The sequence below is a fragment of the Crocodylus siamensis genome, chromosome 2 (assembly GCF_052110815.1).
Source record: "Crocodylus siamensis isolate JL-2025a chromosome 2, ASM5211081v1, whole genome shotgun sequence".
In the NCBI taxonomy this organism is placed as follows: Eukaryota; Metazoa; Chordata; order Crocodylia; family Crocodylidae; genus Crocodylus; species Crocodylus siamensis.
In genome coordinates this window covers 274917618-274945612 of record NC_143396.1, presented here as the reverse complement: position 1 = coordinate 274945612, position 27995 = coordinate 274917618, and the positions used below count along the sequence as shown (strand labels likewise).

The window sequence follows — 27995 nt, the reverse complement described above, 5'->3', positions numbered from 1 at the left end:
CGCGGCTAGGTGCGCCCGGGAGGGGCTCTTCTGCGCTTGCGCAGTTGTGTGACCGTGAGCGGGTGCGTATTGCGCGTGCGCAGGTGAGCGGCCGGGCGGGAGGTGCTGCCTAGGTCCCGTGCCTGGCTTGGCAGCGCGAGCCCGGGCGGTTGCCAGGGTGACGGCGGGACAACATGGCGCGTTGACAGCTCCGACGCGAGGGGGGCTGGCGCTTCCGAAAAAGCCGCGACCCCGCCGCCGAGCGGAGGATGAACAGTAAGTGGGGGGGGAGGGGGACAGGAGGGACCACAGCAAGGAGCGGGGGGGGGTGGCTGGTGGCGAATGGTACGGCCCGTGCGAAAGGGGGACGCGGGAGTGACCACACAGGGGAGCAGGGGAGGGTCTGGTGACGAGTAGTACGGCCCGTGCGTGCAGGCACGGGAGAGATCACAGTGGGAAACGGGGGCTGGTGGCCAACGGGGACGGCTGCGGGGGCGTCCACCTTGTTCAGGCAAGGTGGTAGGTGGGGAGACTCGCAACAGACACACACCCTGTATCTGTATATGCAGGTGTATCTGAGTAGCTCCATGAGGAAATTGGGAGATGTCTGTCTGTGTGTCTGCCTGCTTTGGACGGCCGGTAGTGGTGCAGATCTCCCTGCCTCCTGCTTGTTGCAGCCCCACCAGACCCCTGTGCCTCTCCAGCCTCCAAACGTGCATGTCACCCTCCCTAATTTGGAGGGCAGCTACCAAGCTGCGGGTGCCTGTGGGATTGGGGCAGGCTACTCTTTTCCCTCTCACACAGTTCTTGCCCGTATTGGCATCACATCTGACCTGTTGCTCACTTCCTTAGGGGATGTGTTTAAATATGCCTTTCCACACTATCCTTCCTCCCTGAACTGCCTGGGACTCTTCACCCCTCTGAACCTCTTATCCACTTTTTTCAGACATTTTAGAAAGGTCAAAAGCACCTATTTTATGATGGATGCTACTAGAAGTAATTATCAGTTGGGAGTTTTGGCCCTCTTTTTCTAGAAATTGTATACAGCCATGTGTGGCCAAAAGCGTGTCAAATTCTCCCCCACCTGTACAGCTGACCTCATTAAAAAAAATCACTGCCCCCCCACCTTGCCTCTTGTACTTCTCCTGAAGTATTGCAGTTACAACAACTATCCAGTCCCACACATCTTAATTATCATCTGTCATTAACATGGCAATTTTAGGGTCCCTAACATCCTTCCTATGATACCACCAAAACTTCAGACCCAATATTGATAACCAAATATAAGAACATAAGAATTGCCATTGACTGAGCCAGACCAGAGGTCCATCTTGATCAGTATCCTGTGACACAGCGGCAGAAAATGGATGCTGAAAGGGAGAATGAACTGGGTATAATCAGGGTGTCTTCCTACATTGGTGTACTATACTGATACTACCTTCCGGTATATTGAACAGCCGTAAGTCAAGAAAGCTGAAGTGGTGTGACCAGGTTATTCTCTTTCATCAGGCTTTAATGTGTGAAATCAATATGAGTTTTGTTTCAGAGCCACTTGGCTTCTTCAGGAAATGCTACCCTTCAACACCTAAACACAGGTTTAAAGATGTGGGTGGACAAGTTCGTTACCAAAAAGTGAAAGTGGGGAGGGATTTTACTACATGTTAGCAGCACTTCAGTAACTGTTCATTAGGACTGTGCAAAATTTCACTAGCTGTTCTGTTTTGGCACTCTTTCGGACTCATTTTGAGCTCAAAACAGCAAAATAAAATGAAGGTCTTCGAAACGACCTTGAAATAAAATGAGGGCAGTCAAAATGTTTCGAAAGTTTTGAAACATTTTGAGTTTCAAAGCAACCTGGCTGAGTTCCCCTCCCCAGTGCTACGATTGGAGTGGGGAAGGGAACTCCCTAGCGCTGGGGGGGGTGAGCTCCCTTTCCCAGCCCCATCATAGTGCTGGGGAGGGGAACTCAGCTCAGCTGGGCTGAGTTCCCTTCCCCAGCCCAATCAATTGCAGCACTGGGGAAGGGAACTGAGCCTGATCGCACAGCCCCCACAGCCCTCCTGGGGTTGTGGCTCCCGAGTCTGCCTGCTGGATGAAGGAAGCTGGGTGCTGCTGCCTGGGACTGATGGCATGCTGGCACTGGTCCCAGGCGGTGGCACCTGGCTTCTCTCCCTCATCTGGCAGTCAGATTGTGGGCACACGGCCCTCATGGGGTTGCAGGCCCCAATCTGCCTGCTGGATGAGAGAGGCTGTTTCAAGCTTCCCCTTTATAGCCTATGGGCGAAACGTTGAAACAGTGTCAAAACAATGCGAATCGAAATGAAACACTGTTCCGTCAAAATACAAATTGAAACGGAATGGTGCCATTTCGCATAGCTCTACCATTCATGTGGATGTGCTTATGACACGGTAGATGTTAAATAAAGGCAATTTAGCCCTCTGCTGTGGTTTATTTTTCGTCTGCTACAGCAGGGGTGTCAAACACGTGGCTCATAGATCAGACCTGTGGGTTGTTGACCCAACCCCATGCAAGTGTTCAGGCTGGATCCAATGGTGCAGGCAGCACAGGGAGTTGACCTGGGGTGCCACAGAAAGCCCCAGACCCCGGTACCATGTTCCGTGCCAAGTCCATCCCATACACTGCTAGCAGCATGCACTCTGTGCCAGCCCTAGGAGCTGTATGCTCAACAGGCCCCGAGGCCAGTGTGTACTGCACATGGCACAGGGGGCGTGTTCCATATACAGCCATGTTGGACCTGGAGTTAGCATGCATAGCCAGTTGGCAGGGCACTGTATATAGTGTGTGCTCTGTGCCAGCTCCCTGTGTCCCATGCAGTACGTGCAGCTGAGCCACCCCACATGCAGCATGCCCCCACCCAGGATGTGGGGTGCACACTGCCTGTAGCATGCAGGCTGGACCTGGCACTAGCTTGGGCTGCACACGTTTGGTCTAACCTAGGGCTGGGCAAAATGTGGCCCAGGGGCTCGCCAGGCCATTCTATCTGGCCTGCAGGGCCCCTAAAAAATTTAGAAAATTAATATTTATCTGCCCTGGGCTGCCTGTCATGTGGCCCTTGATGCCTTGCCAAAACTCAGTAAGTGGCCCCCCACCCAGAATAATTGCCTGCCCCTGATCTAAGCTATGCACCTCAGGCAGCAGGCAGCATGTGCCCTGTGTTGGCCCCAGGGCAAGTATGTGCTGTATATGACCTGGGCTCAGGACCCAGCAGTGCAACCACTGCACAGGGAGTTGTCCCAGTCCAGCCCACAGACCAGCTCAGGGACAGCCTGTGGGGCTAGATTAATTTGACATTCCCTGTACTACAGGGTAAGAACACTTAATATAGAACAGCTGATGTGAGGTAAATCCATGTCCTTTTTAAACTGTTTACCCCAAGTTATCTAATCGTATCCCTGAAGAAGTCTTGAAATTTTGGTCTGTCTGCATATAAATTCATAAGTTTGTAAAATGAAAAGTCTAAATGAAAATGGAAAGTCTAAATACCTTTTCAAATGTTCTGTGTAAGTTCTTACACTTCATTTATCATTACAGTGCCTTCTGAGTGCTTTCTGGCAGTGCGTTAAGCAACATAACTAACAGGTGGTTTTTTTTTCATCCTTTCTCTGGAGGGAAAAGGACATACATTTATATGTACTGTTAGTGTGAATGAATAAACTCTGGAGCATATTACACCTGGGCATCACGTCTGCATGCATGCCCAGGAGCACAGCACATGGAGCTGGGTTAGAGCAGCACTGGCTGGTAGGGAGCCCAGGGGGTCAGCCTGCCAGCCCAGGGCTGCTCTCCCTGGCTTAACGTGTTGCAGAGGGGCTGGCTGGGGCATGAGGGTGCATCAGTATAGGGCTAGCCAGCAGGCAGCCCCTGCACTGAAGCACCCTTGTGTCTCAGCCAACCAGGGAAGTGTGTACACGTGCGCTGCAGTGTAAAAAAAGCTCCACAGCAGGGTAGTATTTGTATTTATAAGTAGTACCCTACTGTGGAGTGAATTAATCTACTTCAGCCTAATAGGGGCACACGTGTAGACACACACAGTTTCCTGTGCAGCTGATTAATCAGTTGTGCAGTAAACATCTTGTGTAGACACTCCTACTGTGGAGTATCTTGTTTGGTAAGGTTTGGTCTGGAATATTTTTTTTTTCTTTTTGTAATTTTTGATACCACAAGAAATATTGCTTTGAAGCAACAATGATTTTATGTCAGTAAGAGAAAAAGTGTGCAATAAAAATTCTGTTTTACTTCTGGATTCTCCAAAAACAAATGCATATGTTTAACTTAGGCATGTGAGCAATCTCATTGAAGTAATTGCACACCAGTCAAGTAACTGGGAACTTTTTCATTAACTTGAATAGAAGCAGGATCAAACCTAGGTCAAATACAGTTAGAAATCTTATGTGTTTGCAGGATTTGAGCTTCAGTTTTCAGTATTTTGTTTTTTGCTTATTAAAATGACCTCAATTAAACTAAGAGACCTTATCATGAGTGCATTTTTAAGAGTCTTGACAATTGTTCTTTATACATTTTAATGCAAGATATCAATAGCACAAATTATCAAATCTGTTCTATAAATTCCCAGTCTGACTTAAAAATATTTAAATCACTCCATGCTAGTCCAGTAACTGATTTTTCCTTGAGGAGAAAGATACCATGAAGCAATATGTTATCTGTTTGTCTCCCAGAGACCTGAGGGTAGGTACTATGATACCCAAAAACTTGCTTATGTCTACCCCAGTGGTCTCCAGCCTTTTTAAGTAGGAGATCACCTTTGGCATTTAAAAGCAACCTAAGATCTACTGTGTGCTGCCTCCATCCCCCTATCTCCTGCCCAGCAGGTAAGTCAGGGGGATGTGGGGGGCGGATCAAGGCAGAGGGAGAAAAAATTATTTGGGGGCGTGCCTCCCCAGCAGGTAAATTGCACCCGGCCAGGGCTCCACTCACTTCCCCCTGCTCCTGCCTCTGTGGCATTGTCCCTCACCACAGGGGCCTCGATCTACCCCCTGCTCCTTCCCTTGCCGACAAACTGACCTGCTGGGCTTTACCGCTTGCGTGCATGCATGCAGGCACTCAGCCCCCCACCGCAGCCTCAGATTGACTCTTAAGAAGCTCCAAGATCTTCCAGTGGAGATTCATTGGTTGGTGACCACTGGTCTACCCCAACCATTCAGCTAATTCAGTCAAATATATCACCCACAAGAATTTTTACCTTTTGCACATTTCCTGGATCATTATGGTAACAGCATCACCTCAATATTGCCTCAGCTATACTAACATTTGGATAAACTGTTGCTGGAGTTTCTTTTTTTTTTTGTAATAATTCTGTAATACCAAAGTTTAAACAAGCTAAGTCACCTGATTTATTAGGATTATCAAGAGTCAGTAACCAGGATTTAGTGACTTCATTATATCATTTTTGTTTTGGAGTCTGTGATAGGGTTTGGTACCTTCCTGTATTGATTCTGCTTTTATTTGTATAGCAGTTGATGAACAGATAAACATATAGCATCAGGAAGTCCAGATGGCATTTTATGAACTGGCAAGTTCCTTGTAAGATATTTCCATCTAAACTGGACAAAAATTATAAAAGAGAGAAATAACGTTCAGAAAGGGAGAGGGAGGATGTATATCAGTGAAGAGAGAGGGAGATGGATTTCTAAAGGAACTGGCTTTTAAAGAGAGTCTGATAGACTTTAGTGTTTCAAACATAGCAGAAGTACAGGGGAATATTCAAAGTCTAAGAGCCTAAAGTAGTGATTTTCAACCAGGGTGCTGTGGTACCTTGAGATCCTTTCAAGGGTGCCATGGAGTACCACACAGTGTTAGCATTGTTGGTTTGCAAACATGATTCATGCGTTAAACCTAAAAATTTCATATAAGAATCTATATATTAAGGACATCCTGCCTTGCTGTGGTCTTCTGAATTCTTTGCAACAGAAGAATGTATTATTTTTCTGTAGTCAAAAAACAAGTGAAAACAAAGAACTAGCATTTTACGAGGGGTGTCTCAAGTCTAAAAAGGTTGAGAACCACTTGCCTAAAGAGAGAGGCTTAGAAGGAGCATAAGGAGCAAGTGACAAAGGTGATCAGTGAGGAATGTGGTATTGGAGATTATAATAATAGCCAAAATACTGCTATTAAGTTGGAGGAAAAAAGTTTATAAAGACAGTTTTTACAGTAAGCAAGAAACAAGTACATGAGAACTTGGGTAATGAGGTAAGGAAATATTTTAAATTATGTTAATATAAGACACAGCATCCACTGAGACAAAATGTGAGGCTTTGACAGAAGAAAAGAAATGAAGTTGTAGCACTTTGATTGCTAAGCAGCATCTGACATATAAAGCTGATGCTCAAGGGTAGAAAGAGCTTTAAGTAGTTTATTTCCCTATAGAACTTCCTGGCTACATCTAGAAGTAGTAGGTCTTCACCCGTGTAAGGTTCCTGTAGTGAGAGAGGTGTGAGAGGAGGAAGAATTTTGCCACTCTACTGCCTCCTTGTTCCCTGTTTTGTTAATCCTCCTTGTAAGATGGTTGCTGAACCTAAATGAGACAATGAGATTGTAGAGACTATCAGAGACAAAACCAGGATGGACTTTGAACTTTCATGAGAGACGAGAGGATACAAATGGACTGAAGAACTGTCAGTATAATGGGAGTAGGACCAACTGATCACAGTGTTGAGACAGCTAAGAAGAAAGAAATGAATTATGTTGAAGACAAGGAAAAGCTCAAAAATAAATAAAAATAAAGAAAACTTTATAACTTTATGCTATTTAAAGTCCTGTGGGACCAGGCTGTCCCTTCCTCAGCTGCTTTATTTCTGTCATAAAGTGCAATTCAGTATTACGCTAAAACATTATTTTTAAGACCACTTCGAAAATCCTCTGCAATTTAACATTTAGGTAATGTTTTAAATCTGATTACTGTTATGCTACAAACTGATATGGAAAAGTGCCAACATACACTTATTTAAAAATAATCCAGAAAGTAAATATTCAGTGCAAAAGAGAAATCTGGAGGGTATGAATGGGGAAATAGACATGGCATCAAAATAAGATGTGAATTTTTGCCTGGCCTTTTGCATGGGGTATGTGGGTACAGAACAGGAAAGTACCCACTTACTCTCTGAGATTGTATTTTATTCTCAATAATATAACCATGAGTAGCATCGGTCATGCTAATTTGTTCTAATTCATTTTTTTCTCAAACGATTGACATGCAAACTAAAAGCATAACGTTGAAAATATTTCAGATTTTAACAAATCAGCAAGAGATAAACTTCTTTACTGTTTTCAATATAACTTTGCGTTTTAGACTTTAAACTGATATATTTTTATTTTTAGAATATAAACCAATTGGTAAAATAGGAGAGGGAACCTTTTCCGATGTTCTGAAGACACAGAGTCTTAGGGATGGAAATTTCTATGCATGCAAACAAATGAAGCAGCATTTTGAAAGGTAGGCGTAGCTTATCATACTGTTGCCCAAAATCTGCAAATCTTGTTCAAATGAAATGGGGAAATATACATTTAAAACTGAAAAAGGTTTCTGGATATCTGTTCACAGGTATTGTAAGAAAGGGGAACCAGAGGCCTGATCATACAGCCACTTACTATCTGGTGTTGTGCTCACTACCATGAGAAGTCCCATTCATGGTACTCCCTATAGTAAATTTGACATCTCTTAATTGAGACAAGATTAGAGGGAGGATTGGAGGTTTTCATTACTACTTTTTTAACATGACATTTGTTCTCATCTCTTCACTGATGTGGATTTTATATTGAAATTGCATTCTTAACAAAAGGGAAAATTGAAGGATGTCTGAACACACTAAAGCTATTTTTCTTTCTACCATGAATATATTAGCAAAGGCAAATTGTGTAAAGGAACATCCTAGCTGACAATCTGTCAGTTTCACTTTAAAGTTATTTTAGTACGAGTCAGATATATGGTAGTTATCTTTACTCCTTTTATGCACCTTGTTCCTTTTCATAATATTTACTTGCCTTTAATTCATATGTGGTTATATCCCCCGACAGTGGACACTATTAGTCATAGAAGGAATTATTTTTTAATGAGAAAATATGTGGTATGGAATTCATAGTACATCCGTACATTCAGAATTTTAATCAAAGCTGTTGTGGCTCACCCATACCAGTTGGCAAAAGGCAAAATTCTGGTCCAAGTTAAACTTTAATTTCTTATTTACTTCTATTAGAGTTATACCTTTGAAACAGTGGGATGAAATTGGCTCTATTGCTTTGAAAAGTTTCCGGTGCAACTGTGTTCTATTGCAGAAGAGATTATGAAGCAAGTAAGCTCTGTGGATATTAAAGAATTAATTTAAGGGGGAAAAAATCATCTTTTGCTGTAGCTAAAAACTTCCTCAGTTAGCTTAGCCCCTGAAAATAGATTCTGTATTGTACTTAAGAGAAGCTGTTAGTCCAAGGGAGCAGATAAACTCAGCAGATCTGGCTAGCAGATGATGTATATATTTGTAAAGATGAACAGAGGTCCATGCCCGAGTTGCACCTAGTGCAACTTGAATACACTCCGTATTTGATGTAGAATAATATGCAGTTCTCAGCTTAATATTACAGATGCTAAATAAAGTTATATATCCATAAGCTGTCTGTAGGACAGGGATATTTGACAAAAAGGATGCTTTCTTTGAGAAGTATGCCAGGTTGGTGGTGCTATTATCTTTTTATATGTGCAAAACTGGAGCTTCCTTTTTTTTCTCTAAAGTCAATGATCAGATTTTGTTTAACAGGATGTAATCTTATTAAGAAGAGGCAGCTGGCCCTGCCATATAAACCAGTTGTGAAGCTTCAGTCACTTTTTCAGTGTACTTCCACTATAATAATGTTGATGATAATAATAATAATTATTGTAGTGGGAGTACACTCTGAAAATATGTACCACATATTACTACTACGGCACTACTATTACTATTACTATTTATTCATAGTTGGAATTTGGCAGGGTATTTTCTGAGGCAAGATTCCAGCAATAGATTTTTTTAACAAGAAATTCATACAGAGGTCAACTTTGGAGTTACTCTTTCCACTATTTCTGCTTCTTAAAGTTTGGGACCTTTTATTTAATAACCTAGATAAAAAGGAACTGAAACAGATCTTTCAGTATGTATTTTAGTTTATGCATATTGCAATTGATTAAAATAAAATACATGGAAATTATACTACCTTGACTGATTCTCAGAATAGCCCTCATATAAACCAGGGGTGGCCAACCTGTGGCACAGATGCTACAAGTGGCACAGGCAGCCTCTGTGTATGTTATGCAGATTGGGTAACGGACAGGCAACAGTGGCAGACAGGGCAGAAACCAGACAGCAGAGCATCACATCAGGCAGGGAGCACAGGGCAAGAAGCAGAAAGCACAGCAGCATCTTTGTCAGGGAGGAGAGAACTGAGCAGATCAGGTAAGTGAAAGGGACTGGCTAATTTGTGGCACATTGGTCAATGAGGTTGGCCTCACTAATATGAACCAAGTTTGTAGTCTACTTTTTAATTGAATAGAACCAAAAGTACTGTCTCTCTCAGAAGAAATATAAAGTATTTTCATCAAAACTTTGTTTCAGACTGTTGAAAAATACTAATGTGAAATATCTGTACAAAAGAAACATCTATTCAATTATGTGCAAGTTTGCAAAGGTCCGTTCTAGTGCAATTTTAGTTTTGAATTAGATGTATTAAAATAAGAAACTAATGGTTTAGACTGTTACCAGGTTAATAAAAATAAATGCCTGTTCTGAAGTAGTTTTTAACTGTAGAGAAGTAAATTACAGGCAGTCCTCGGAAAGATGAGGTTTTCAGGAACCAACTGTGTCCTAAGTCGACACGTTGTTACTCGGAGCCAATTTTCTCATAAGAAACAATGTTATAAATGGGGGATTGGTTCCTGAACCAAGGCCCGGTACCCTATTTTCACCAAAAATACCCCAGAATTTTGTACTCAGTCAATTATAGATGAGTAATATTGCTACATTAATGCATTTATATTGTAAATAGCAATCATATTGATTTGGAAGGACTTTTTGAGGTGACTTTGCTGGACTTTTGAAGGGTTCTTGGCTGGAGTCTTCTCAGCAGTTTTAGCTGCAGGTTTTTCTGGAGTCTTGTCTGCTTTCTTAAAGGAAGTGTCCAAGGAAGTTTGGACAGATGTTCTCCAGGGAGATGGGTGACGGAGCGAAGTTGTTCTATTGCTGTTCAGATCAAGCATTGTAAAGGCGAAACTGACATCAAAAAGTTGAAACAGGGTGTCAATTTAGAAACGTTGTAAGTGCAAAACACTGTAACTCGAAATGTTGCAAGTCGACGACTGCCTGTATTTCTTCAATGTGTGCTCAGTTTATTAAGACGCCACCACTAATCCTGTATTTCCCAGGGATTGAGGACATGTTCCACACAATGTTAAAACAAACATCCCTTTAGCCTTCAATCCTTTGATAGTTACCCAGAGGTTACTCTTTTGCTGATGGGTGAATTTGTAGCTACAGGTAGCAGCAATGTAAACTAACATTGACCTCACAAAATACCATTTTTTCTTAGTTTAATATTGGAACACAGAGATGTTGATTCTTGACTAACTCGATCAGTGAATGAAACAAAAAACCCAGCTTACAGAAATCTGCTGTCACACAGTTATCAGTTCAAAGCAACTAAAGGTCCCCCAGTGTTTTTTTTCCACAGGTATTACTGTAGTTCTGATGTTTAATTGAGTCCAGGAGTGAGTGATACAATTAGCTACTTGAAAGATGTGTTTAATCAAATATTGTATCAGGTTTTCACACTAGTTGTTATTTAAAAAAAAAAAATCAGTTTTAATAGTAGTGATCACACAGGTTTAGATAATGGTTTTAACAATAACCTACAGCAACAGGTAGTACCTGAGCTGTACAACTCTAGGAATGGCAGTGTGAGATACCATAACTTAAGAGGCTGAGTCATAGTTTTCCACTCACATTATTATTATTATTATACTTCAGTATTGAACAAGTGAATAATCTGCGAGAAATACAAGCTCTGAGGCGTCTGAATCCACATCCAAATATTCTTATGTTACATGAGGTGGTTTTGTAAGTATCATATTTATTTTCCTTTCCCTAATTTTTGTACTTGAACATTTTTCAGCAGTGTTCAGAGACAACAATAGGCATTTAACCAGATGTTATTTTCCAGTAAAGAAAAAATCTTCAGCAGATTAGTCTGACTCCTGCTAGCACTCATGAAGTAAGAAATGATGCAATTTTCACTTAATTGCATGTTTCAATTTGTGCATAGTATACTGTGCAAAATGATGGGGTTACATCTAAACTGGGATTAGAAATATGAGCCTTTGGGCTACATCTTCAAAGATAGTTAGGCATTATAGAGTGTCTTTACACATGCTCCAGGATGGGTGGAGGGCTTTAATTAGGCTTTAATCATTCAACGAGCTTTAGCGAAAGCACCCCCACCACCATTTTGAAGTGTGGGGATGCTGAATATATGGGACGCTGAAGCTGCTGGAGGGTGCTAATTAGCACACTCTGGCCGACTCAATGAATCAAGTCTGCTCTGAAGCATGCTAACTAGCATGCATTGGAGCAGGCATCAGGCACATGTATAAGTGTCTATAGAACCTAACTCCTAGGTATCCAGCTGCCAAATGGACTTAGCTCCTAGCCGGGCTCCCCGTAAAACACATGGGAGAGTTAGCTTTTGTGCTTGTTCAGTGGCAGTGGCAGAATTGGATAGCAGGTAAACAGTGGTTGTTAAATGCTGGGTATAAGCACCTAATCATCTTTGTGTATCAGGGATTCCAGGTTGTTTTATTTCACTGACCAGACCTGTTTCCACGGGTGCCAGGGAAGAGGAAAACTTGTAGCTGTTTTCAGCATCTCAGGTGTAGCACTCTCAATGCTCAGCTGCTGTGCTGTCAACAAACGGTACCCAGTCTGGATTGGTAGCCAGCACTTAGCTCTTCCATTATCTGGCTCCCTGGCTCAGTGCAGCAGTGCAGGGAGCATGCACTGTAATCCAATTACAGCCTTGTTATGAGGAAAGCTAGGCAGCAAGAGGCATCTGTAGGCAGGTCCCAGAAGGGCAAGCAACAGAAAATAGTGTCAGTGCCCGGCTGCAGCTATGTAAATTCCATAACAGCTTAGAAAATGCCAGGTTCTTTGGCAGCAAAATTGTAGAGCTCAGAGGGCCCTCTGAAATGAAGAGGGCAGGTCATGCTTAGAGATGTTCAAGCTCTTGGCAGACTCAAGCAGGCAACTACATTAGTTTACTCTGTTCATATTTCATGGTTCTTAGCAACCACACAGGGTAGGAAATCATTTTTTAAAACTCTAAACTGAGATTCTGGGGCAGTAGGAAGGAATTTCATAGTCATGGAATGCATGGGTCCTGCTCTTAGCCATTGCAGTCACTGTTATGTGTTGTCATTATATACAATACCAGGCAAAAATAGGAAAGCTTGGGCACATATAATTACCATCCTGAAAAGCATTCTCAGTGGGACAATGTAGAAAACTGCTGCTGTTAGCAAAACATAGATTACTTTTAGAAGCTTGGACACTTTTTAAAATAACATGACTAATTTTTGCTAGGCAGATCAACAGCTGGGTGAGCTTACTTTAAGTATATTCAGGTACGGGATGATGTTTCTCTCTAACTGTTTATTTTATACTTTATAGCTATATTATGTTTTGCTCCTGATATTTTACTGAGAGCTTCCAGATGTTGTGAATAGTATCTAACATTAAAACAATTTGTTGTGCCCTGCTTTCCATTAACTTCAGAGCATTTGGAAAGCTGATAAGATTTCCTAGCAGAAGGTCTGGATGGTAAGAATATGGAACAGTGTCATTGTAAACTAAAATTATAACAGTATGTTCAGACCTTAATTTGAGTAAACACATTTGAGTAAATATTAGGTAAAACTGAAAACTTCTCAGATTTAATATTGATTAAACTGACTGCCTCCTCTGCTGACAAGTACTTTTTCTGTAGTCCATGAATAAATAAAAAAATAATTGTATTTCATTCTCAAAAACTCTCTATTTGTTTCTTCAGTGATAAAAAATCTGGCTCTCTTGCACTAATATGTGAACTTATGGACATGAATATTTATGAACTGATAAAAGGTATGTAGCATATGTTTGAGTCAGTCAGCATCTTGTTAAGACCATGAAGTGCCATTAATCATACCTTTCACTTCCCTGTTCATATAATGGTTATAGAATAACAAATTGAATTATATTTTGTAAACTTTGTAAGAAAATTACTGCTATACTTTTATGCTGGCTAGCCATTTTCTGTGCAATACATACATTTTTCATTTGAAATCTTATGCATGCATATGTTCTTCAGTTAATCAGAATAATGACCATCTGTCTACACAAACAAACCTGAAATGCAGTCACCCTAACTGCAAAATGAGGAAGTTTGCTGTTAATAGAAAAAAAATTAATTTTCACAGGTTCTTAAAGTGTAGAGAAATACAGTTCAGCAATAAGAAAATTATTCTCACTCTGTTTGACAGAATAGTAAAACGTTTAATGAAAAGAGAATAGAAGTTGAAAAGCAATATGCTTGTATTCGAGAGTAGTCCACCATAGATTAATCCTAGAGCTTCAGCTGAACTTGTTCCCATGTAGAAACTCTGCTACTTTACTGCTTGGAACTTCTTTCATAACCAGCTTGTGAGAGTAGGGCTGGAGTGTGCTACTCAGATGCCCAGTATTCCTGTTTTCTTTGGGTTATCTAAACACAAGCAGTACTACTTTAACTATAACTTTAGCTATACTGGTACAGTCATACCTGGACAACTTTCAGAGTTTATCCTACTATGAATTACATTTTAGTGTAGTTTATTCCAAAAGGGAGGAAATGTAAACTGTACTGCTATAAGGCACCTTTCTGTCATTGTAGCTATAAACAGATGTAGTCTTTAGAGTGGGATCAGCTGTGCTGGGATGTGCCCAGCTGATCCACTTCAGTGGCATCTACAGACATTGCTGGGGTGGTTATCCTGCAGGACCAAGCCCCTGCTGCTTCTGGGGCATTATCCTGCAGGACAGTGGCCCCAGGTGCCACACCCTGACTTGGGGTGTGCCTGTGCAAGCAGGGGAAGCTGTACACTTGAGAGGCATATTCTGAATTATGGCATGGCAGCATGATATGTATGCCCAGGAAATCCCTTGCTGGGAGATTCCTGGGGCGTGCTCCTTTGGAAGTGGTGGAACCTGGGGTTTCCAACTTGCAGAGGTGTGCCCTGAGTTGGGGCATGGACTGGGGATTCCTAAAGCATGCATCTGCAAACACAAAAACCACGCACCTGCAGACATGCACCCTGAGAATTTCCCTGCAGGCCCCTGTAGCCCTGGAAGTATCTGCCTGGGCTGGCTGGAGAGTGGAGGCAGCTCTGGGCTGCCCATACTCTCCTGCCTTAAGCAAATACATCAGGGATGGGCAAAATGCGGCCCCCCCCCGACCGTTCTATCCAGCCTGCAGGGCCCCTAAAAAATTGAGAAAGTTAATATTTATCTGCCCTGGGCTGCCTGTCATGTGGCCCTCAATGGCTTGCCAAAACTCAGTAAGCGGCCCTCCGCCCGAAATAATTGCCCACCCCTGAAATAGATGATGGCTATGAAAAAACAGCACAAGCTGTTACCTAGAGTTGTCATGCTCACAAATTTGGGCACTGGTGGCATGACAAAGCACTGTGACGTTTGTTCAGTCAGCATTTTTTTATGGAGGCACAAAAGCTATGGCAGCACAAAGGTGACATCTTTTTGCAGCTTATAATTGCATTCACAGAGCAGAGGCAGGGGAAAGAGGGCTGGAATTAATAGAACTATGTGGGGTTATATTCAATTGAAAAAAATCACTGACTCAGAAACACAGTGATACCAATAGAAAAACAGTGGTAAGACCAGACCTTGTAGGCACTGAGAGACCTAGATAGAAGGTATATGCTGAGGTCATGGGCAGTTCCATGGAAGTTTTAATATTAAATGCACTGTGATTTTTTTTCTCTGAACATGGTCAGACCCAGAGGGTAGTAATTGATAGAAGTCACTCATCATGGTGTCCTGTGACCAGTGGGGTCCCCCAACGCTCTATCCTTGGACCCATATTGTTCAACATCTTCATTAATGATGTGGACGTTGGAGTCAGGAGCGGACTGGCCAAGTTGGCCGATGACACCAAACTTTGGGGCAAAGCATCCACGCCAGAAGATAGGCGGGTGATCCAGGCTGACCTGGACAGGCTCAGCAAATGGGCGGAGGAGAACCTAATGGTGTTTAACACCGAAAAATGCAAGGTTCTCCATCTTAGGAAAAAAAACCTGCAGCATCCTTATAGGCTCGGCAGTGCTACGCTGGTTAGCACTACAGAAGAAAGAGACTTGGGGATCATCATTGACCACAAGATGAACATGAGCCTGCAGTGCGATGCTGTGGCTAGTAAAGTGACCAAAACCCTGGCTTGCATCCATAGATGCTTCTCAAGCAAATCCCAGGATGTCCTTCTCCCCCTGTACTCGGCCTTGGTGAGGCCGCAGCTGGAGTACTGCATCCAGTTTTGGGCCCCACAATTCAAAAAGGCTGTGGAGAAGCTTGAGAGAGTCCAGAGAAGAGCCACGCGCATGATCAAAGGTCAGGAAAGCAGACTGTACGATGATAGGCTGAGAGCCATGGCGCTCTTTAGTCTGGAAAAGTGAAGGCTTAGAGGTGATCTGATGGCCACCTATAAGTTTATCGGGGTGACCACCAGGATCTGGGGGAACGTTTGTTCACCAGAGCACCCCAAGGGATGATGAGGTCAAATGGTTATAAACTACTGCAAGACTGTTTCAGGCTGGACATAAGGAAGAATTTCTTTACTGTCTGAGCCCCCAAGGTCTGGAACAGTCTGCCATCGGAGGTGGTTCAAGCACCTACATTGAACACCTTCAGGAGCAAATTGGATGCTTATCTTGCTGGGATCCTATGACCCCAGCTGACTTTCTGCCCTTTGGGCGGGGGACTGGACTCAATGATCTTCCAAGGTCCCTTCCAGCCGTAATGTCTATGAAATCTATGAAATTTTAAATATTGTAGCATGAATTGTGTATGTGATTTGGTGCCATAAAATCCAAGAAAGACTGCAGGCCTATATACAACACACAGCCTCCATACAAGTCTGTGAAAAATTCCTACCCCTAAATATTGCTTCAAGAAGAGCAGGTACTCAAGCCTCTAGCAGTGATGAGTAACTCCATTTCTTACAAATAGATCAAAAGCTGAAATTAGAATACAGAAACATGCTTTTGCCTCTGCTGGTAACTGTAAAAGCTGAGCCATATAGTAGTTATTCTCTGTAGAACAACATCAATAAAAGCAGTATTATAAATCTAGTCTTTAGATCTGTGATGTCATTAATATCAGACATTAAAGGATTATAAGGAGCTGTTGTTTTCCTTAGATCAATCAGATTGATTGTAAGCAAATCTGGTTGTTCCCAGAAAACAGCCTGACAGTGTATTTCAGTTCTGAAAAATTAAAATGTTTAAAGTTGTTCTTCAGCTAGGTTAGAGCATTGCCTGTGCCACTTACCTTTCAGCTTACATACATATGAAAATCATTTTTGGCTCAAATGTCTCTGATCTAAAACAAAACAATTATCTCAACCACAACTTGCAAATGAAATTAATAGAATTTCACTACCTTCAGCAATTCATCACATCTTTTTTATTTAATAAATGCAAACTCCTCAGACAAGGACCCAAAACTTAATCCTGCCCGATGAAGGGCTGCCCAGATAGGAAGGTCTTACAGTGGTCCTGGAAAATGTCCAAGCTCAGGCTCTGACAAACCACACGTGGGAGGGAGTTCCAGAGCCAGGGAGTGACTACCAAGAACAGCCTTCCACGTGTGTTCATCACACGGACTGGGAATACAGATCGTATCTGAGGAAGGTTGCTCTCAGCTGACATTAGGGGATTGCAATGAAACATAAAGGAGAAGGTGGTCACTTACGTATGTAGGGCCCACATCAGTTAGTTATGGCCTTAATCACTGTTCCTGGAAAGCTATTGGAAGCCAGTGAAGACTCTGGAGTACCAAAGTAATATGCACTTGGTGTTCCACCCTGATTGAAAGGCAGGCTGCATAAATGAAGTGTCTAAAATGAGACCTTGATTGTGGGGTCCCTAAATGTTACTGAAATAAAACCACTGTTCCCCAGCATGTCCCCAAGGTTTCCTGGCTCATTATTCCACATACAGTCTTGCTAATCACCAGTGATGATATAATGGCTTTCTCCTTAAGCAAGGAGCAAGCGTAATGAGAGCCAGGTTTCTGAAAAGTAACTTTCTACTTTAACAAAGCAACTCAAAATGATGCCAAGTTGAAAGATCTGAGTCTATAGACCAGCTCGGTGCTGTAATTTAGGAGGAAGAACTTTTCTACGTCTGTAGCATGTACATAATGATGATAAAACGGACCTATGAGAGCAACGTTCTGGGGTAATACAGCAGAGTAAGACCCAGTTAAACTGCTGTAAAGCGCACTGAGATCGAAAATGAAAACGTTTATTCTGAATCTTCTCTTTTTCCTGGTGGATGAATGGGGGCCTGCCTTAATTTGATTAAGACGGTAAAAGCTGAATGCCTCTAAGCCTGGATAAGGGAGAAGTTCTAATTATATTTGCAACTCGCCTTTTAAAAACCTGTCCTGGTTTTAATTATCTGAGACAACCTTGAGAGGCAGGGGAATCTTTGTATATGCGGCCAAAATTTAGACTGTGTCTGGAGCAGGTGACGAATTTCCCATTAGTGTTTTTCCAACAGAATCTATAATTTCTTCATATTTAAAGTTTTCCACAGCAAGATTTTGATTTTTTTATCTGGAAGATGTAAAAATATTTCATTTCAGTTTTGGTCAGTTTAAGACATTTTATATTGTTGAACTATATCTTAAAGGTTTGATTAGGTCAGTCTGATACTAATCTGGTTCTGCTGAATCTGATGTTGTGCTATATGCCTCTATTTTTCTTTATAAGCTGGACTCCCTGGCAGAGTGGCCACTGACCCATCCCCAAAATACAGGGCAACCCCTTGGTGGGGGGGAGAAACCACTGGTCCCCTCAACCAATCAGCAGTAAGGGGTGGGGCCATTGGGCCCCTTGGCCAGTGAGCAGCAAGGTGTGGGAATACCACAAAAAGACCACCTTTCTCTCTGGCTGGCTGGGAACCCTGCTCCTCCTGGCTGTTCACTGCCCTACATCTAGGCACAGCCAATAGAGTCACAAGGACAAATTCTTGACATGTATTTTCACCACTGAACTGAAAAACAGGACTTTCTGCAATCCGTTCCTTATTTAGAAATGGAAAAGGGACAAAGGGCTTAAAAACAGGACAGTCTAGTATAAATAAGACAGGACCAATGGACATCCTACTCCCAGGTCAGACTACATTGCCGTAATGCAGTGATGCGCACCCTTTTCATCCAGTAGGTCGGATGGACAGTGCCTGCTCCCTCCACGGGCCAGATCTGGCTGGTGGATCCAATCCAGTACTGGGGTAAGCACTGCAGGGACCCACCCAGCCATGCAGAGGGAAGCAGGGGGCAGCCCAGCCCCGATCCAGCTGTGCAGTGGAAGGGAGCTTTGTTTTGTTTCAACCCGGCTCTGAGGGGAGGGGGTACAACCCAGCCTTGATCCAGCTCTGTGGGTCAAGTGAGCATGGCCCAGACCTATGCGGGGAGGGGAACATGGACTGGCCCCAACCTGGCCAGGCAGAGGGCGGGGGGCCTGGGTCAGTTCCATGGCAGGGGGGTAGCATGGCCTGGCTGCAACCTGGATGTGTAGAGAAAAGGGGGGATGGCCTGGCTCCAGCCTACCAAGCAGGGCATAGGATTTTGGCAGCAAGGAGCAGTAGCAATATTAACTGTCACTGCTGCCCTGCTGCCAAATTTCCCAACACTTTGGGAGCCCACGGGCAAGATTCCAAGGCTCCATGGGCTGCATTTGGCCTATGGGCTGGAGGTTGAGCACCCCTGCTGTAATGCTTAGGTATCTCCCTCCCTCTGATTAAACAGTTGTAGTGCATCACAGGAAGTGTAATATCCAGGGAGGACAGCCAGAGAGGAATGACATAACTGAACTACAACTTTTCATGAGGCGCAGCAGCAGCTGATAATGCATGAAGATCAGTGTCAAGCAAGCAAAGGAGACATTTAGGGTCAGAAATGTTAGTGTCAAAACTAAATGTTTTTTGTTTCAGAACTCTTTGTTTTGGCTCTGGGATTTTGCCACTTGTGTTCCCCCTGAGTTCTCTGGGGCAAAGGCAGGTAGTGATGATTTGCAAACAGCTCTGTTGTGGCTGTTACCATCGAGAGAAGATCACATCTGAAAAGCTCAACAGTCACATGCTGCAGATTTTTTTGTAAACCTAAAAAAATTTCCACACACAAAATCAACCTTGATTGTATCACCTGGACCAGTATTTGCAGTGAATGCAAAAGAAAGCCCTTTCAATTTTTCATCAATATGATGCAGGAAGAACATACTGCTGGTTTTTAAAGCACATCTTTGTGCAAATTCATTTAATAGTTTTTAGGGGCTGGAAGGGACCTTACAGATCATCAGGTCCAGCCCCCCTGCACTTGAGCAGGAAAGACTTCTGGGATCAGATGACCCCAGCAAGATGGGTATCAATTTACTGATGTTGCATCAAAGCATACTTCTTTTGTGTTGGAGCACAAAAATGAGTTTTAACATTTGTACTATTTCAGTGTGCAAAAGATACTTTGATCATGACCTCACCCATGAAGAATCAGTTAATATAAATTGTTACTTGTGCTTTAATTTTCTGAATATTATGAACCCTTAATAATTAAGTTTAAGAAAGAGAGAACTGCTGGAAAAAGTCTTTAAAAATAAAGTAAATGCAGTAAAAGCTGAGAATCAGAATGTCTAGAGCTAGCTCATCTTTAAAAATGTTGTAATAAAGAAAATTTTAAGTTTGGAATTAGTTGAAAATAGATTTCTAATTGGAACAGATGTGTGACATGTCTATTAATAGGATGACAGGATTATAATTTTATTGGCATTGATCTGGGACACTAATCCTATTTGTTGTGTTCCTCCTCCCTCACCCCAACATGAAAAATTGTTGTTGACAGAAGTGATAACATCTCAAGATGGGCTAATTTGAAATTGTCCTTAAAATTAATATAATGGGAGAGAACTGTGATTGGATACATAGCACATTTTGAATAGAACACAACTGGTGGTAGAGGGCCTTTAATTCATTACCTATAGGTAAAGGCTCCCAATGCTGCTTTAATAAATGGTAAAACAACCATGAATTTATAACAACAGATTCATAGGGGCATTGGAAATGAAGAAAATACTTATTTATCGCAGTGACAACAGCAAGTGCTACATCTGCCTGCTGTGATTCTGTTTATAATCATTCACTCAATGAAGCTTTTAAGTCTGAAAGCTGAGGAGCATCAAGGTATAGCTCTTAAAGGTGACCTGAAAAGAGAAAACAATTGACTAATTGCCTTTTTGTGATAAAGAGACCTATTGTGTGCATCCCCGGGTGTTTTATTTCTCCCCATTATTTTAATATAGAGCTGTCCCCTGTAACTTTTTGATCTAGTTATACCATTTCCTTTTTAGTGCCACCCATTAACTTCAGTAAGTAACATTTTGGAATGTGAACATGTTTGTTAAATACTCATCTACCTCCACAGATAGGGTGAGTGTTCACAAAAACATATTGCCTTTATACACATGACAAAGGAGGACGTATTCTTTTAAATGCCTTGCAGTATTTTGAAGAAAATTGTAAGTTATTCCTAAATAAAACTGTCCCCCAGAAAAATGTTAAACCAACGAGGAGACGAGTGATCTTGTGGTGCAAACAGTAGGCAAAGAGTCTGGAAATCTTGGTTCTTTTGGCTCTGCTGTAGGTTTCCTATACAACCTTGGCCCCGGTGCACATTCATTTAAAGGCACCATGGGTTGTGAACCCCAATCCCAACACCACCACCTCCTGCTGTGCCACACATGCATGGCACAAGGCACAATTTTGTGATTAGATCCTCTTTCTACTTGCTAGTGCAGGGGGAGCCCAGTATCATGATCCCAGGTTCCCCCTGTATCAGCAAGTTGAAAGCAGTGATTATAGTTATCATCCTAAATTAGTAATTATTATAATTACTTATATATTTGCATTTGTTCAACATTTTATCTGACTTCCAAATTCTAGGGAGGAAAAAGCCATTACCTGAAAAAAGAACAATGAGCTACATGTACCAGTTATGTAAATCCCTTGATCACCTACACAGGTAAGACACTAAAATCAGTAGTTTTGCAATAAATTTGCCATTTACTTTTATTTAAATATTTTCTCTGTACACTTAGAAGCTTTAAGAACATGCTGATCCTCAAACTAAACCATTCTCTTTTTATCTGTTTATATTGGTTCAGAAATGGAATATTTCACAGAGATGTGAAACCAGAAAACATATTAATAAAGGTAAGCAGTCTTATATGAAAGGTTAATCTTTAATTAAAGGTCCACATACATTTCTCTTTATTCTGAGAAATGCTTCTTAATGTTTTCTCATTTTTCAGAATACATAACAAGTTGTTTTGTTTGTTTGTTGCAGCAGGATACCCTGAAGTTAGGAGATTTTGGATCTTGTAGGAGTGTTTATTCCAAACAGCCATATACAGAATACATCTCAACGCGCTGGTACCGAGCACCAGAGTGCCTGCTCACAGATGGCTACTATAGCTACAAAATGGACATGTGGAGTGCTGGCTGTGTTTTCTATGAAATTACAAGGTAAGCAAGCAGAAAAAGTATAAGGCTCTAGTTTATTCAAATGTCAGATAAACTCCAAGATAAGGACCAACCCATCAGATGATTAGCACAGTGGTTCTCAAACTTTTTGTTTTTTTGCGGACCACTTGAAAATTGCTGAGGGTCTCGGTGGACCACTTAATTTTTTTTGTTCTACAAATCAAAGCACACCACTCATATTTTAATATCAGTAATCTTACCTTACAAGTACAGATATTCTCAATTGTTCCGCAGTCTTTCTGCCTACCACTTGAATGGAGCTTGCGGATGAGTGGTGGTCTGTGGACTACAGTTTGAAAACCTCTGATACAGATGATACGACATTTGGGTTTTTGTGAAAAATTCCCATGCTGCTGAAATCCTGTTTGGCCTGGCATCATCTATGCTTAACAGCTAATTAGTAACAAACCAGCTAAATGCTGAGAAAAGTAACCCTCAAGCACCTTTGTATAGTTAATCCCTCCAAGTATGCTCTTTATTCGAAACATCTTCACAACTTTTCACTGTTTTTCTCATTTTGGCCAAGTGTCTCCCCCTTACTCCCTCATTGAGTTTGATATGTATGGTCCTTCCTTTTCCTGTAACAAGCACAAATGATTGTCCTTGGCCTTAATTCCCTCAGTGTTATATTTTTACCTCCCTTTGTTGATTTATACTTCTGCAACAGCAAAGGTAATTAGTGAGTCACAAGCAACTGACCTGTATAATTTAGTTTGAAAAATCTTTTGTTCAAAATTTATTTCCACAGGCTCAACTTTTTTGGGGGGAAACAAAACAAACCTGATGAGCCGATACCTCCCACGGTTGGGGTCTATCCAAAAATGCATTTTGGTAAAGCTGGTATAAAACCCCTTCAGTGATTTGAGGTTTGTAATGGTATAAAACTGTAGAACTGGAAAGAATCACCATTTTTGTGAATCACAATATAAAGAAAAAGAAATATTTCTTGAACATCCTTGTGGCCTAGCAACAGCAGTAATTCTGCTCTGTCCTCCTACACTGCCTCCTCCTCATTTCATATACAACCAGAAGTGGCAACATTTTCATTTCGGTCTTCTAAGTGCAACTGCTGCTGTCATCATTACTCCTATAAACTGACAAAATTTATGCTTTGGCTGCTTATTAACCATTAAAAACAACTAATTTTATGTTGGGTAGATGCCAGTTAACATAAATAGTCCATCTGTCTCACAGGCACGCATATCTGCAAATGGTTGATAATGCTGATCTCTGAAAAATTAGTTCTATAATACTGCTTTGCAAAACCACCTTTTTCATTTCCATCAGAATTTTTTTTAAGTTTGGAGGTTATATTCTAGGTGAATACCAAAAACTTCAGACTTTTTTGGCAAGTAAATAAAAAGAACAGAACAAAAATATAACTTACTAAGAAGAAGGAAGTTGTGGGCAGATTTATTTAATTTTTTTTTGTTTAATTTCCCCAGTTTCTGCTGCCAAACACATTTGAAAGTCATAAGTAAGGATTCTTAGAGCCCATCTTGTAAATGCTTTCTGTCTTCTTTTGCTTCAGTCCTTAAAGTGTTTTTGTTTTCTTTGCATCTCAAATCTGGCTGTTCACAATCCCCGGTTTAGGAACTCTCATGTATCATTGTACTTCCACTTACTGCAGCTAACAAAAATGTAGCAGAAGCTACATCTCACTGCTTTGTTCTTACCTAGCTGTACAAAATGAACTCTTTGCTTTGATTACAGGGATACTATGTTGAATAGTGCTTGTAGCTAAGGTCCTAGATGTGGTTTGGCAAACAAATGTTGGAAAATTAGTCTTTGTCCTTCCCGAACACAAGCAACACATTTATTTTAAATACCTTTGTGTTGTGCTGTTGAAAATAGTAGGTCTTATTATGTACTCTGGGAAACTTATTCATAGATTTATAAGAAGTTTGATATCTGTAGAGTCTGCTAATAGAGAAAGAAGGTATAAAAATGGAAAGAAAAAAAACAGTAGGCCACATTCTTAGCTGGTGCAATGGTTTCAGAGGAGTTATGCCTATTTACACTAGTTTATCTGCCCCAGCAAGTAGAGAGCAGAAGCACGATACAGTGTTGTTGCAAAGAGCCTGGACTTTTAAATAAAAGATGCACACGGCAGCAAGCAGGCTGTTTAGTTCCATCATGCAGGTAACACTCCCTTACCACGTGGGAAGTGCACCATATTCCAGGACCTACTACTAGAGTCAGAGAAAATGGATGACTATGGAACAAGACATGGTACAGGACAGTGGACAACTTCTTCACATCATTAAGTTAGAGATGTGGGAAGGGGGGAGGTTGGTCAGTGGTTAAAAATAGCTTGCAAGAACCAATTTAACCCATTTTACCAGAAACCTGGGCTGTCAACCAACACAAGTGCACACTGCTCATTGGTATGAAATGGTAATTAAAGACCCACACTTGCGATCCAGAATTCTTGCCTTCCTCTGATGTGTTCATTTTCAGAGCATCACAAAGTAGCAGCAGTTTCACCAGAACTAGTATTGTTAATATTGTTATGTTCTTGTCTCTTTCAGTTTACACCCTCTTTTTCCTGGATCCAATGAACTGGACCAAATATCAAAAATCCATGATATTATAGGCACCCCTGCTAAGAAAATTCTTAATAAGTTCAAACAGTAAGTGTAGTTATTGGCACATTTATTCATATCTAAATGAAACGTGTGGTGCCATTCAGCCAGTCCTTTAGTATGAACACTTGACTCTAAATGGAGGCATCATTATGTTTATTAATATTCACTTATACCTAAAGTTCAACAAACAACTATGATTAGATTAAATACATTAATTTTCATGGAAGATTCCCAGTTAAGGGAAGAGAAAAATTGAGCTGGGTTTTGATTGTTTTTCCCCCTCCTCTCTTACCCATCAGGAACTTATGCCTCTGGGCCTTTTGCCTTCTGGCATCAAGTGAATTATCCACATAGGTTTTGGGGGAGCATTTGTAGATCATCCTCCTCCTGTCCTCAGCATAGCAGGTGCAACACTGCTGCATAGAGTTTACAATCAGGGGGACGTGTCTTTGACATCATGGGTCTCTTCTAGCCCTGCTGTTCTGTGATCTTTTCCACCAAATGTAACACTGCTGTTTCTGCACTGCTAACAGGGTGTTCTTTCCCCCAGTATCTCTGTGATATTCCCAGGCAGCTGAGAGAATTGAGTTTAAGTTTTGTTTTCAGTCTCATCTGGTAGCTTACCTCTATAAAAATGTGGAACTCATTGCCAACAGATGTTGTGGAACGTGACAGTTTAGCCAAATTCAAAAAGGGACTGGACAAAGTATTGGAGAAAAAGGGCATCAGTAGCTATTGAGCCTGGGAGTTAGGGATACAGCCTCTGAATTAGAGCATCCTAAACCTTGAATGCTGGAGGCTGCAAGTGCAAGAGAAACAGTGGAAAAAAACCCTGATTATCCCCAGTTCACTCTCCCTTTCAACGTCCATATTCTGGCCACTGGGCAAGATGGACTTACAGTCTGACCTAGTAAATGGCAGTTCTTATGCTTATCCACTATGCCAGTTATAATTTGAAAGGGAACAAAGTTGTCATCTGAATGTTCCCCAAATATTTTCCCTTTTCATGTGACTTTCTAGCAGATAAGAATAACCTTTTAAGGTGTTTTCAGTAGGCTGACTATTCGGAGGCAGTTTACATGAATAATAAGTATTTGCTCTGTCACTGGGTTTACACAGGTCAAGAGCTATGAGTTTTCACTTCCCCTTTAAGAAAGGGACAGGAATACCTTCTCTTGTGCCTAATTTGTCTCCCAAAGGCCTCACTCTCATGTACGCAATGATAGAATATGATCCTGATGAGAGAATTGCTGCCCGCCAGGCTTTACATCATCCTTATTTCCAAGAGCTGAGGTAAGTTTGTACTTTCAATAAAAGATTTTAAAGTGAAATCCTTAACCATCCAATGATCTTGTGGGGGAGGAACGTGACATAAAAAGCCCCTGTATTAGGCTGCAGCACCTTGGAGGGAAGCAAACTTGCTCTTTAATACAGTTAAATAAAGGTCATGTGTCAGTTGGGTTCATCTGAAGTGGATTTGTTTAATTTTTCTGCTCCTTCCAGGACAGCAGATAAGAAAGCTTTGACCATACAGAGAAAAGTAAGATTAACAGAAAATACAGAGGGACAGGAGCCTATCCACCTGTGGCCCATTTCAAAGGAAAGCAAAGGACAGGTAATGTTTACAACAGGAGAACACAAAGGGTATTTAGAGAAAATAATCTGCAATGTTTGGCTTGTTCGTTATATAAACAAACATGATCTCAGGGCAACTGCAAGGTTTTCTTCCTAATCTGATCAGATTCCTATGTTAAAGAGTGAGAACCTGACACCCATGCAAAGTCTCATGCAAACAGCGTCAAGACAAAAGTGACAGTTCGGCACAATCTGTTTGTTAGCTGCCTCGTCACCTAATAGAGTCACAATTTCACAATTAATGGTAATTATTCTTCCCTGTTTCTCTTGTATTCTGTGGCCTAAAGAAGTGGCAAGATAGCTTTTTATAACCATCCCAACTGCCCTGATAAAATATAATCCAGGTGTTTTAAATCAGGTTCTATTAAGTAAAATGTAGAGGGTCAAAATAGCTTTGTGCCCTTCCTTTCCACCTTTTAAAAAGGCCAAGATTATTATTTTTTTCTGTGTGTGTATATTAGAATTTCTAGATTTGTTTGCCGTGTTTTTCGTGGAAGTATATGAATAAACTGAGAACTAAGATTTTATATTAGGTAAAGGCAATGACATCTGATTGAGAAGAGATTTTTCCGTAGACTTCAAAACTCAATTGATACATATTTAAATTAACTCAAAATATTCAAGATCTTCACTGCATCATTAGGGTAAGTTGCCAGTCTGTATCTGTTGGATCTCCAGACAAGATCTCAAGCAAAACAGGGTTAAACATTTAGAAAGACTGCTTTTTTTTAAATGCACATAAAGCAGTGAAAAGGGACACAAGCCTATTTTTTTCCTCTGCTAGAAAACTTTAAAACACAAGATCAGGTGATATGGGATTTGCAAAAGATATTCAGTGTAAGAATTGCAAAATAAAAGTGCTGGGATGCATTGTAGGTTATTTCATGCTTTTTATTGTGTAATTAGGACTTCATTGAGTTGGGCTTTTTTTTTTTTTAGCTACAACCATTTAATCCTCATAAGAAGTGACTGCAAAGAGATTAAAACTTATTTCTTCATTTTAAAAGCACTTTCTTAGGCAAGCTCAGGAAAATCCAAAACAACATCATGGACCTTCCTGTGTAATAGAATTACCAAAACTGAATGTTTGTGGAGTAACGAAGTTGACTTCTTATCCTAGTCCTAAATTTGGTTCCGTTTTTACCACACCTGCAACACACTGTGACGTACCCGTGTTGCAGCCTATTAAATATATCAGGACAAATTGCAAGGTACTAATTTTAACTTGAGTTCAATTATACACAACAGAGGAATGACCAGATTTCAAACTTCTGTCATTTCTTTAACAGTCTGAAAAACAGAAAGAACTTAAGACTTCTTTGAAACAATACCACTTACCTACTATAGAACGAAGAGATGGAAGATATTGACCATCTTGTCAAAGATCTGGAGCGTAAGGAAAAGTGTAATGTGCAGAGACTCAGATTCAACCATGCTTTCAGTGTTACCAGAGGTACATCAAGAAAAATATTGCCTTAGCTTGTGTTTCTTAAAAATGCCACAGGAAAACACTACAAGACTGTCTCTAAAGGGCTACTGAAATAGCACTTTGGAACTTTGTTCCTGAAAGATATCAATATTTATGCAAGCAACATTTGGGCAGCTCAGATGCACTTTATACTTGAACTCAAACAAGTTTGGGTTTTTTAAGACCTGAAAGCTTGAAAGTTTTGTTGTATTTTTAAACACACAAAAACAAAACAAAAAATTAAAAATAAGTGTTTTTTGTTGGAGCTTAAGTACTAAGAATGTATTTTTGTATTTTTATACTATAAACAGAAATAGAAAGTTGCGTATTATGTTATTTAAGAATGAAGCTTGGTCTGTCATTTTTTACATTTAAACAGAAAAACTAACTTCAAAGTCAATGCTGGAAAATAATGTTCTTCTGTATTTGATA

The 27995-nt window shown here is 41.1% G+C and overlaps 1 protein-coding gene across 5 annotated transcripts; it reads left to right on the top strand.

Annotated features, from left to right (window-relative positions):
* The first annotated feature begins 69 nt into the window (after positions 1-69).
* MOK (MOK protein kinase) lies at positions 70-27828 on the top strand. 5 transcript variants are annotated; one of them, XM_090034056.1, is made up of 12 exons: positions 70-255; positions 7337-7451; positions 11005-11094; positions 13079-13149; positions 21273-21351; positions 21494-21542; positions 21679-21854; positions 24404-24505; positions 25580-25753; positions 25964-26075; positions 27103-27306; positions 27385-27828. In XM_090034056.1, the coding sequence occupies exons 1-12, from the start codon at positions 249-251 to the stop codon at positions 27463-27465; spliced, it is 1260 nt and encodes a 419-aa protein (XP_089890182.1). In that variant the 5' UTR covers positions 70-248; the 3' UTR covers positions 27466-27828. The 5 variants fall into 5 exon arrangements, with proteins under 5 accessions (XP_089890182.1, XP_089890181.1, XP_089890184.1 ...); XM_090034055.1 differs by having other exon boundaries at positions 21676-21854; XM_090034058.1 differs by lacking the exon at positions 7337-7451 and having other exon boundaries at positions 21676-21854.
* The last annotated feature ends 167 nt before the right edge of the window (positions 27829-27995 follow it).